The 12,727-nt window shown below is 44.7% G+C and overlaps 1 protein-coding gene and 1 non-coding gene across 5 annotated transcripts; both read right to left on the minus strand.

The window, feature by feature from the left end:
• Positions 1 to 731: 731 nt before the first annotated feature.
• Positions 732 to 5,908, minus strand: LOC112220963 (polyribonucleotide 5'-hydroxyl-kinase Clp1). Its single transcript, XM_024382976.2, has 6 exons — positions 5,808 to 5,908; positions 4,351 to 4,622; positions 4,118 to 4,225; positions 3,836 to 3,955; positions 3,469 to 3,606; positions 732 to 1,854 (listed from the first exon to the last, which is right to left on the minus strand). Exons 2-6 carry the CDS (start codon positions 4,618 to 4,620, stop codon positions 1,159 to 1,161), a joined length of 1,332 nt encoding a protein of 443 aa, XP_024238744.1. The 5' UTR covers positions 4,621 to 4,622; positions 5,808 to 5,908; the 3' UTR covers positions 732 to 1,158.
• Positions 5,909 to 6,670: 762 nt separating this feature from the next.
• Positions 6,671 to 11,338, minus strand: LOC112220528. 4 transcript variants are annotated; one of them, XR_006079556.1, is made up of 4 exons: positions 11,206 to 11,338; positions 7,408 to 7,546; positions 7,029 to 7,171; positions 6,671 to 6,838 (listed from the first exon to the last, which is right to left on the minus strand). It is a non-coding gene; the product is annotated as an uncharacterized LOC112220528 (transcript). The 4 variants fall into 4 exon arrangements; XR_006079558.1 differs by lacking the exon at positions 11,206 to 11,338 and adding an exon at positions 7,977 to 8,016; XR_006079555.1 differs by lacking the exon at positions 11,206 to 11,338 and adding an exon at positions 7,668 to 7,773.
• Positions 11,339 to 12,727: the final 1,389 nt, after the last annotated feature.

Raw genomic sequence — 12,727 nt, forward strand, 5'->3', positions numbered from 1 at the left:
TTTTATAGCCTAACATTCACTGTGGAGTTAGGACAATTGGCATTGCCACCAGAGGAATATTTTCTAAGGTAAGCGATTTTGTTTTTTCTGACGCTAATGCTTGGTTGGAAAATGCTAGTAATACTTTTGTTAGCTGGGGGCTCTCCTCAGATAATTGCATGTTTTGCTTTCGACGTAAAGCCTTTTTGAAATCTGACACAGCGGCTGGATTAATAAGATGTTAAGCTTTTAAATGATGCAAGACATGTATTTACAAGAATATTTAATATTACGAATGGTGTATTTAGAATTTTGGAGAATCTCTCATAAAATGGGTAAAAGTCATGTACAACAATCCTTTATGTAAAACAATAAATAACGGTTACGTCGCTGAGAACTTTGAATTGTCAAGAGGCGTAAAACAAGGTTGCCCTCTGACACCATACCTATTTATTATGGTCATTGAATTGTTAGCTTCAAAATCTAATGATTAAGGGCCTACAAATGTAAAGGATTAGAGATAAAAGTATCAATGTACTCTGATGCTTTGTCAAACTTCATCCTTGAAGGGCCTCATTGAGGACCTGGATAATTTAATTAATGATAGAAAATATTTGAGGATTGAAGAAAGACCAGTCTTTGGAATATGGCACAGAGTACAAGGAATGGAATGTTCGTTAAGACTGGTACCCAGGTTCAATCTAAAACAATGCTGGAGCGAATGTATGTAGCTACACACCACAGAGGCAAAATAAGATGCAACAGAGGCACATTTTATTAAAATCACAATAAAAAACATTTATAACCAAACAGTCTCGTGTGGAAAACAACTCTTGATAGAACATGTAGAAAAACACTCACCAGTTTTTGTACATTGCAAATGATAAAGTTGAATTGAAAAAAATATATTTACAGACATTTTCCTCCTCCCTCAGCGCCATTCCGCTCCACCGACTAACCCCCTCTCGCCTCCATTATCCTCACTCTCTGCCCAACACTTGTGTCCTCTTCTCTCTCTCTCATCAGTTGAGCGTGAAACCAAATATTGTCAGAACATATACTGCTCTGCTGCCCCAAACTCAGTGCCAATGAAATTAAACTCCTCTTGACAAAGCCATCAGGGATTTCAGCCATTCAGCATTTCTCTGTCTTCCCATTGCCTTTTCCCTCTCTCATCCTCTATTTGAGGTCGATGAAGCGAATGTCCATGATGAGCAGTGTGTGTCTGGGGAGGGGTCTGGGGGCGGGCGAGAGCACGGTCATCACCTGTGCCTGTGTGTCCACGTTAGTCACCACAATGAAGCCACACACTGGGCTCTCCAGCACACCCCTGCGCACCCCTCCAGCCCCCTCCTCCCCCTCATCAGCACAGCTTACGCTCAGCACGTGGTGTGTGAGGTCACGACCGGGTGTCACAGGGACTAGCTTCAGCTGGGTGTCGTCCTGCGACATGCCAAGCGGCAGGCATGAGTCCGGGATGGAAGGCGCTCCGATCTTGTAGATGCGCACATCAGAAAAGCGCACGTCGAAAGCGTGAGGGAAGAACAAGGCACTGCGAAAACCATAGAAGTACTCCCGGATCTTCTCGTCCCGAGATTCACGCCGGCAGTCTTTAGAGCGCTCCACGACCCCTCCGGATTTGGGTAGCAGCACAACTCGGACGAAGTGCGGTAGGTCCCGCTTCAACTCGTTGTAAAGCCTCTCCTGGTCCAGCACCAGAACCACATCCACCTGGAAGGCTGAGGCACAGTGGACCAGGGCCTGGTAGCCAGAACCCTTCACCCAGCCACAGGTGTTGATGATGCAGCCGCCCACACTGGCCTTCCTGTTTTCCTCACAGCGCTGGGAGAACACTTCGGCCAGACACGACGTCAACTAGGAGGGACAGTGGGAAAGAAAGATGGAGAGAAATGGAGGGGGAGTGAGAGAAAGGTAGCAATGGGGAGGGGCGAGAGAGATTATACGCCAGGCAAAATGTCAACCACAAAGTTATGGTTTAATAAACTCAGCAAAAAAAGAAACGTCCTCTCACTGTCAACTGTGTTTATTTTCAGCAAACTTAACGTGTAAATATTTGTATGAACATAACAAGATTCAACAACTGAGACAAGCTGAACAAGTTCCACAGACATGTGACTAGCAGAAACTGAATAATGTGTCCCTGAACAAAGAGGGGGGGTCAAAATCAAAAGTAACAGTCAGTATCTGGTGTGGCCACCAGCTGCATTAAGTACTGCAGTGCATCTCCTCCTCATGTACTGCACAAGATTAGCCAGTTCTTGCTGTGAGCTGTTACCCCACTCTTCCACCAAGGCACCTGCAAGTTCCATACATTTCTGGGGGGAATGGCCCTAGCCCTCACCCTCCAATCTAACAGGTCTCAGATGTGCTCAATGGGATTGAGATCCTGGCTCTTGGCTGGCCATGGCAGAACACTGACATTACTGTCTTGCAGGAAATCACGCACAGAACAAGCAGTATGGCTGGTGGCATTGTCATGCTGGAGGGTCATGTCAGGATGAGCCTTTTTTTAATGAAAAAAATAATTTCACCTTTCATTTACTAGGCAAGTCAGTTAAGAATAAATTCTTATTTTCAATGACGGCCAGTGGGTTAACTGCCTTGTTCAGGGGCAGAACGACAGATGTTTTACCTTGTCAGCTCAGGGATTCGATCCAGCAACCTTTCAGTTACAAGTCCAACAGTCTAACCACTAGGCTACCTGCCACCCCGAAGGGTACCACATGAGGGAGGATGTCTTCCCTGTAACGCACAGCGTTAAGATTACCTGCAATGACAAGAAGCTCAGTCCGATCATGCTGTGACACACTGCCCCAGACCATGACGGACCCTCCACCTCCAAATCGATCCCGCTCCAGATTACAGGCCTCGGTGTAACGCTCATTCCTCGGGCAGTTGTTGCCATCCTGAACCTGTCCCGCAGGTGTGATGTTCGGATGTACCGATCCTGTGCAGGTGTCGTTACATGTGGTCTGCCATTGCGAGGGCGATCAGCTGGCCGTCCTGTCTCCCTGTAGCGCTGTCATAGGCATCTCACAGTACGGACATTGCAATTTATTGCCCTGGCCACATCTGCAGTCCTCATGCCTCCTTGCAGCATGCCTAAGGCACATTCATGCAGATGAGCAGGAACCCTGTGCATCTTTCTTTTGATGTTTTTCAGAGTCAGTAGAAAGGCCTCTTTAGTGTCCTAAGTTTTCATAACTGTGACCTTAATTGCCTACCGTCTGTAAGCTGTTAGTGTCTTAACGACCGTTCCACAGGTGCATGTTCATTAATTGTTTATGGTTTATTGAACAAGCATGGGGAACAGTGTTTAAACCCTTTACAATGAAGATCTGTGAAGTTATTTGGATTTTTACAAATTATCTTTGAAAGACAGGGTCCTGAAAAAGGGCAGTTTCTTTTTTTTGCTGAGTTTATAACCTCTATGGTTAAGGGTATTAGGTTATCTGTCTCATCTTTCACCTTGTTGTAGAGTTTGATGTTGGTTCCTGGAGTGGTGGAACCAAAGTGGTAGACCAGCGGCGCCTGTACGGAGTACCCCTCCTCCACGTCAGCCGGACGCTCAATACACAGTGCTGACATTGTGCCCGGGACTGACACCTGAAGGGAATGCATCATGGTCATCAACATTACTAACCTTAGACACTGCCAGTCAATACAATCACTATATGTAATTGTCCTTATTAGCATAATGGCAGTGATAGTAGAGGCAACAGTAGCAATATATTGTATCTACACCACCATCCACAAACACAAAAGATGAATCTGCCTATATACTATTCTCTGTGCAGAGTCATTGGTGCTGATGTAGTTGCTTTGTTGATCTCACCCCACTCTGGCCCACATCCAGGTCCACCAGTGTGGGCCTCCTGCCCAGCCTGACAGCGTAGCTCAGCAACAGCCTGCACACCGTCGACTTCCCCACATCTGTAGGCCCCACCACCATTACCTGGGGCACAACGTTTTACACAAGAGAGCGTACAGTGTGTCTCTGACCAAGGTTCACTTCTCACATACACACACTAACCCAAGTCCACCTCTCACACACACAAACACTGACCTAAGTCCACTTCACTCAGACAAAAATACACACACACAGATGAACACTGACCCGTGGTCCCCTCTCATTGTCTCTCTCCGCCTGTCGTCTCATCTGTTCCAGTGCAGTGTGTGCGTTCAGGTAGAGCAGCATGGGTGTGTCCTTTGATATGTACGCCACCTGGGAGAGAAAGATTTACACATTTCTGCATATGTCACTCCTAGCAGTTACAGATAACAATAACAGATGCTTCAGCCAAACACATATCTCTCTCATCCATCTGTTACTCCTCTACAGCCTCTCACCTCTGTCTTCCCCGAGAGAGAAACACTACAGCCCTGCCAGGTGAACACAGCAATCTTGGAACCTGGTCCAAATGTGTACTTCTTGTTGCGGTTGAGCTCAGAGCCAAAGACCTCCGCCAATCCTGTGAGCAGCTCCAGATGCACCTTCTCCCCGGCCTCCACCTCGAACCGCAGCTCAGTCTCCTTCTCCAGGTCAAACCTCGTCCCCCCGCCACCAGCACCAGCCCCCACTCCCTCCTCACCAGTCTTCTCTGGGCCCTCAGTCACCATGGCTGTACAGAGACAAAGGTCAGATTTAGCCTGAACAACATTTAATACCTCACCGACATGTCCGTTTCATCTCTGCCATGTAATAAGCTCACTCTGGACAGGATTTATGTGACTGATTATTAGATGCTGCAATGTCAGATTTCAGTGATGGTCTCTCATAAGTCACAACACAGGATATGAACATCCCTGGAATGACCTTTGATAGGACAAGCATAGGGCAGAGTGCTTTATTTACAAAAACACTACATGACCAGTTGTATGTGGACACCTGCTTGTCAAACATCTCATTCCAAAATCATGGGCATTAATAAGGAGTTGGTCCCCCCTTTGTTGCTATAACAGCCTCCCCTCTTCTGAGAAGGCTCTCCACTAGATGTTGGAACATTGCTGTGGGGACTTGCTTCCATTCACCCACAAAAGCATTAGTGAGGTCAGGCACTGAGGTTGGACGATTAGGTCTGGCTCGTAGTCGCCGTTCCAATTCATCCCAAAGGTGTTTGATGGGGTTGAGGTCAGGGCTTTGTGCAGGCCAGCCAAGTTCTTCCACAACGACCTCTACATTCCATTTCTGTATGGACCTCACTTTGTGCATGGGGACATTGTCATGCTGAAGAAAGGGCCTTTCCCAAACTGTTTCCACAAAGTTGGAAGCACAGAATCGTCTGGAATGTATGCTTTGTACAGCATTGTATGCTGTAGAGTTAACATTTATCTTCACTGGAACTAAGGGGCCCGAACCATGAAAAACAGCCCCAGATCATTATTCCTCCTCCACCGAATCCACTCATTTGAAGGGGTGTCCACATACTTGTATATATATATATATATATAATGTAGAAGGCTCTGGTATAGGCCATGGCTGGAGGGCACTGTGCCAATCCAATCATTATTCAGCGCTTACCATACATGTTGAGAAGCTACAAATGCGTTGATCAAGAGGGGTGTTTCTTTCTACCTTTTTATAGTAACTTGAAAAGGCTAACGTTAGGTACAAACTCTAATATCATGCGAAAAGTAAACACTCGTGCTCAGAGCTAGATAGATGCAGTTCAATTAGCTAGCTAATGTTAGCGTGTAGGCTAGCTATCTGACAATGCCTGGTTAGAATGGTACCGGCGATAACCTGCTGAATACTAATAGCTATTTAGATATTTGTTTTTGACCGCCTTACTACATTTATTACTTACTTAGAAATGGGTACGTTTATAGCTCGTCCTAAGTGTTCAAACTTTCTGCGACAGACGAGTGACACTAGTCGCACAAATATGACGTCATGTTTTTAAAGAACCAATTAGCGTTTGCAATTGCGTAGTTAAATCATAAAATTGAAAATATTGGTTAAATTTCAAAGTATGGAATCAGGTTGATTTAAAATGTAGAACATTTATTTTTGACAGGCACAAAACTTTATGCACATATTCCATACTTTTCTAAACAAAGAATGAGACAGAAGAAGAGTAATAGAAACATACGTGTTATTCTCCATAGAAAAAATATTAAAACACATGAGACTTAACATAGGAAATTGACCAGTGAATACTCAGCAACAAATATATTGTTATCCAGTGTTTCCCAAACGGTTAAAGAGTAAATCCCCAGTGTAAACAAGCCAACTCAATGCGTGTGTATCAAGCCACTTTGTCACAGTGTGGTCATTATTATGGACAGATATTTTTTTAAGGTGATACTCAGGGAATACACTGATAGTATACTGAAAATATTTTGTGAACCACCACTGTACAGTAACCTAATAGAGGGAATGTGTTGCACTTCAGAGAGATACCACTAGATATCACCATGTATCCAGGCCAGAGGAGCTTGACGCTTGGGTCATCAGAGGACAGACTGGGGAGCAACCCCGTTGGTCAGTCCCCATCATTCTGCGTCCAGTTTCCAAAACCTAGAGGAACAGCTGGAAACAACAGGAATACATAAAGTAGAAACTAAGATTGTTTACAAAAAAATATTTGGGAAAGGTGGTCATTATCATAATAGTTGAGTTATGTAAAGCCATCATTGTAAATAAGAATTTGTTCTTAACTGACTTGCCTAGTTAAATAAAGGTTGAATAATATAAAAATCGGGGCAGTCCAAAATTCTTCACTGGGTCTCTATTCATTTTTCAGTGCCTCCTCCAGGGCTGCAACCACAATGGCAGGCTCAGGGAACTTCAGCCTGGCAGGTGGGCCTAGCTTTATGCCTGTCCAGAGGCACACCTCTACAGGAAGGAAAGAATGCTTAGTACAAAATAAAAGGACAGCTTCTGGTTGCCTCTGTGTCATGCCAAAGCTAAACAATATGCTCTGTATTCCCGGACACCTAATCTGTACTTTAAATTACAATTCTGTGTCCAGGAAACAGGACCCATGAGAGTAGAATTGTTCATAACATGACCTGGAGGAACACACCTTTCCCTCCCTCCACAAGTGTGACCTCCAGGCTTTTCTTGCGGGGTTTCTGGGGGTTCAGAACCACGATGAGGTCTGGGCGGGCAGCCAGGAGGGCATCTCGCACCCCCTCAGCACACCGTCTGTACACGTATCAGCTCTTACTGCAGAATGAAAGTTTTTATTTTCAAAGGCAATTTGTCTAAGACTTCTAAGTGGTCTGTTCCGTTCCTGTATATTGAGATTATCCAGATTGTACCGATAGAAGATAGGCAATTGTTTGGTGATGGGAATAAGGTTATGTGAATATGGAACTCTGACTCAATGCATTTACCTAAATTGATGTGTGTGTGTGTGTGAATATTCTTTAGGGGGTGCCTGTGGATATTCCAGTACTCACCAGTGTTCAATGACCACCCTCTGGCCCTCTGTAGCAGTCTCCGTTTCCCCCTCCTCTCTTTTACCCCGCTTTCGCTCGATGACTAAAGTCTCCTCCTCAGTCTCTGCCTTGTTGTTTGCCTTGCGCTTCGATCCTCGACCTGTCCAGAACAAATAAATGGTTAGTACTTTCATAAAAGAATCACGGCACATCGATCATTAGGCTACTTCCTTACTACTGGTTATGAGGGAAATACTCAAATGGAAAAGCTGTCGCCCGACCTGTTTTAAAACGAGCCGCCATTGTTGATATTGATTCAGCTTGCGTAACATCAAACTTCGGCGCGCATGTTGCGCTTCTTTTGTAATGGACTATTCCAAAATTCAATCGAAGGGGTTCAACATTTTGGCCGACAAAAACCCATTCATTGAAAGGGGCGATCAACTTCAGATTTTCAGCCAATAAATAACTATTTACAGTGCATTCAGAAAGTATTCAAAATTGTGCTACGTTACAGCCTTATTCTAAAATTCCCCTCATCAATCTATACACAATACCCCATAACGACAAAGAAGAAATATCGTATTTACATGAGTATTCAGGCTCTTTGCTATGAGACTCGAAATTGAGCTCAGGTGCATCCTGTCCACCTGTGGTAAATTCAATTGATTGGACATGATTTGGAAAGGCACACACCTGTCTATTTAAGGTCCCACAGTTGACAGTACATGTTAGATAAAAACAAGCCATGAGGGCAAAGGATTGTGTTGAGGCACAGATCTGGGGAAGGGTACCAAGAACACAGTGGCCTCCATCATCCTTAAATGTAAAAAATTCAGTACAACCAAAACTCTTCCTAGAGCTGGCTGCTTGGCCAAACTGAGCAATCAGGGGAGAAGGGCCTTGGTCAGGGAGGTGACCAAGAACCTGTTGATCACTCTGACAGAGCTCCAGTTCCTCTGTGGAGATGGGAGAACCTTCCAGAAGTACAACCATCTCTGCAGCATTCCACCAGTCAGGCCTTTACGGTGGTGGCCAGATGGAAGCCACTCCTCAGTAAAAGACACATGACAGCCTGCTTGGAGTTTGCCTGAAGGACTAAGACCATGAGAAACAAGATTCTCTGGTCTTATGAAACCAAGATTGAACTCTTTGGCCTGAATGCCTAGCGTCACATCTGGACGAAACCTGGCACCATCCCTACAGTGAAGCATGGTGGTGGCAGCATCATGCTGTGGGGATGTTTTTTAGCGGCAGGGACTGGGAGACTATTCAGGATCGAGGGAAGATGAACAGAGTAAAGTACAGCGAGATCCTTGATGAAAACCTGCTCCAGAGCTCTCAGGACCTGACTGGGGTGAAGGTTCACCTTCCAACAGGACAACAACCCTAAACACACAGCCAAGACACCGCAGGAGTTGATTCAGGACAATTCTCTGAATGTCCTTGAGTGGCCCAGCCAGAGCTCGAACTTGAACCTGATCGAACATCTCTGGAGACCTGAAAATGGTTGTGCAGTGACAATCCCCATCCAACCTAACAGAGCTTGAGAGGATCTGCAGAGAAGAATGGGAGAAACTCCCCAAATACAGGTGTGCCAAGCTTGTGGCATCATACCATATATTTTTTATAACTTTGAAAACATTTCTTAACCTGTTTTTGCATTGTTGTGGGTAGATTAAGGGGGGGGGTCGATTTAATCTATTTTAGAATAAAGCTGTAATGTGGGAAAAGGGGTCTGAATACTTACTGAATGCACTGTAGGTGCTATCACACATGTAGGGCCTAAAATAGCAGTGCTAGAGAGACTGACAGGACATGAATCAAATAAATAAAACAAATGTAGGGGTATAGCTGGGAGATAGGCTTTACATTGTCATAAGATAACATCCTAAATACAGAAGTGATGGAAATGTTTGTCCTCTTTTTGCTAAATGTAGGGTTAACTTTAGTGTGTATGTATGTATGTATGTATGTGTGTATGTGTATATACACTGCTCAAAAAAATAAAGGGAACACTAAAATAACACATCCTAGATCTGAATGAATTAAATATTCTTATTAAATACTTTTTTTCTTTACATAGTTGTATGTGCTGACAACAAAATCACACAAATTATCAATGGAAATCAAATGTATCAACCAATGGAGGTCTGGATTTGGAGTCACACTCAAAATTAAAGTGGAAAACCACACTACAGGCTGATCCAACTTTGATGTAATGTCCTTAAAACAAGTCCAAATGAGGCTCAGTAGTGTGTGTGGCCTCCACGTGCCTGTATGACCTCCCTACAACGCCTGGGCATGCTCCTTAGGGATCTCCTCCCAGACCTGGACTAAAGCATCCGCCAACTCCTGGACAGTCTGTGGTTCAACGTTGGTGGATGGAGCGAGACATGATGTCCCAGATGTGCTCAATTGGATTCAGGTCTGGGGAACGGGCGGGCCAGTCCATAGCATCAATGCCTTCCTCTTGCAGGAACTGCTGACACACTCCAGCCACATGAGGTCTTGCATTAGGAGGAACCCAGGGCCAACTGCACCAGCATATGGTCTCACAAGGGGTCTGAGGATCTGATCTCGGTACCTAATGGCAGTCAGGCTACCTCTGGCGAGCACATGGAGGGCTCTGCGGCCCCCCAAAGAAAAGCCACCCCACACCATGACTGACCCACCGCCAAACCGGTCATGCTGGAGGATGTTGCAGGCAGCAGAACGTTCTCCACGGCGTCTCCAGACTGTCACGTCTGTCACGTGCTCAGTGTGAACCTGCTTTCATCTGTGAAGAGCACAGGGCGCCAGTGGCGAATTTGCCAATCTTGGTGTTCTCTGGCAAATGCCAAATGTCCTACACGGTGTTGGGCTGTAAGCACAACCCCCACCTGTGGACGTCGGGCCCTCATACCACCCTTATGGAGTCTGTTTCTGACTGTTTGAGCAGACACATGCACATTTGTGGCAGGGCTCTGGCAGTGCTCCTCCTACTCCTCCTTGCACAAAGGTGGAGGTAGCGGTGCTGCTGCTGGGTTGTTGCCCTCCTACAGCCTCCTCCACATCTCCTGATGTACTGGCCTGTCTCCTGGTAGCGCCTCCATGCTCTGGACACTACGCTGACAGACACAGCAAACCTTCTTGCCACAGCTCGCATTGATGTGCCATCCTGGATGAGCTGCACTACCTGAGCCACTTGTGTGGGTTGTAGACTCCGTCTCATGCTACCACTAGAGTGAAAGTGAGCAAAAGTGACCAAAACATCAGCCAGGAAGCATAGGAACTGAGAAGTGGTCTGTAGTCACCACCTGCAGAACCACTCCTTTATTGGGGGTGTCTTGCTAATTGCCTATAATTTCCACCTGTTGTCTATTCCATTTGCACAACAGCATGTGAAATTTATTGTCAATCAGTGTTGCTTCCTAAATGGACAGTTTGATTTCACAGAAGTGTGATTGACTTGGAGTTACATTGTGTTGTTTAAGTGTTCCCTTTATTTTTTGGAGCAGTGTATATATAGCAGTTGTTAATCCCAAATTACTAGTTAAATAAAGGTTCAATTAAAATATAAATCCATTCACAGCCAGCCGGGCACTTGGAATGTGTCAGACTGAGTGCATGTGTTACATAATCCAAAAGATTCCATGATGCCATACTTTGCCAAGCCAAAACATGACACACTGAAGAAAATGTGTAGAAACAATTTGAATTATTAATCGACAAACATAAAAGCAGATGAAAAATGTTAACGTTATTGAATAATATGAATAATACGAACAATATTGTAAAAGTGTGACTGTGAGAGACACAATTAATGTCACCATGTACCCAGGCCAGAGGAGCTTGACTCAGTCTCATCAGAGGAACTACTGGGGCGCAACCACATTGGTCAGTCCTCATCATTCTGCATCCAGCTGCTACAAACCCTTGCTGACTGGCTGCAAAGAACAAGAGGGAGAATTCACTATTTTAGCAAATCATTTTAATGGGATATTTATTCCAATCAAATAAGTGGATTGCCTTAATTTAGTGTTTTTCTCTTGGTCTCACTGTTTACTCTCTTGAGTAGCCAAACCCTCTCAACCAGTCTGTTTATTTCAACAGATTCCTTTCTATTACAGTTTGGGTCAATCTGATTTGAATTTAGTAATTTTAATTGGACACGGAACGACAACCCCCTGAGCTTACACTGGTTGAATCAGCCTTGTTTCCATGTCATTTTGTTGAACCACTGTTGAATAGACATCTGTGTCCAGTGGGAACTACTAAGATTGTGCCTATGCATACTTCCCTCAAATGTTTATTCAGTCTTCAGTGCCTTCTCCAGGGCAAGAACTTCAGGCTCAGGGAACTTCAGCTTGCGAGGTGGGCCTTTATTCCCGACCACAGACATACCTCTGTAGGAAAGGGAATAATTAGACAACAGACGAGACCCAAGGAGAGAAAGACACTTCCCATAGAGGTGTATCCCTGGAAGACAGTACTCCCCTTTCTCCCCAGCATCACTTCAAAACCTTTACTCTGGGGATTCTGGGGGTTCTGAACCACAATGAGATCTGGGCGGGCAGCCAGGAGGGCAACTCTGACCCCCTCGACATTACACCCGTAAACTCGTCAGATTTTACTGCAGAAAGACAATAGAAAAGTGAGGTTTTTACTGTTGATGCTTTTCTGCAGCAAAGATGTAACTTATCCCTTTGCACTTTAAATTGTGTTAACTGGGTAAATGTTGCTAGATTACAATAAGCTATATGCATATGCCACATTATGCAATTTGACTGACTGTGTCCAATGAATTAATCTTTTGTCATCTTGTCACCCAAATACATTGGGTCTTGCCTTACACGTTGAACCGCAACCTGTACAACAGCAGGCAGTGGTGTTAGCTAGATGGTAGTCTAGCAGTTAGAGCGGTGGACCAGTAACCGAAAGGACGCTGGTTCGAATACCAGAGCCGAGAAGGTGAAAAATCTGTCAACGTACCCCTAATTTGCTATAGGGGCGCCGTAATACTAAGGCTGAACTTGTAAAACAACACATTTCAATGTACCTGTCCGGTGTATGGGACAATACAGCATTACATGTATTTACATATTTTTTTTTTATAGCTAGCTACAGGCGTTTGTGTTTTAAGTTAGCTAGCTAGCTACTATAGAAGTTAACAAGCTAACCTTTCCTTACATATCATAATGTATTTCCGAGTTTTGTGTCTCTACTTTAGTGTCTAGCAAGTTATTTTGTAATTCGGAGACACTTCGGATAACTCATTTCATCAGTGCGATTTCATGAATGATCTAGATTTTAAACGTTTTTGATGTTGTAGGGGTTACCTGCTTTTGCAAAGGACGTT

The sequence above is a fragment of the Oncorhynchus tshawytscha genome, linkage group LG21, assembly GCF_018296145.1.
Source record: "Oncorhynchus tshawytscha isolate Ot180627B linkage group LG21, Otsh_v2.0, whole genome shotgun sequence".
Lineage (NCBI taxonomy): Eukaryota > Metazoa > Chordata > Actinopteri > Salmoniformes > Salmonidae > Oncorhynchus > Oncorhynchus tshawytscha.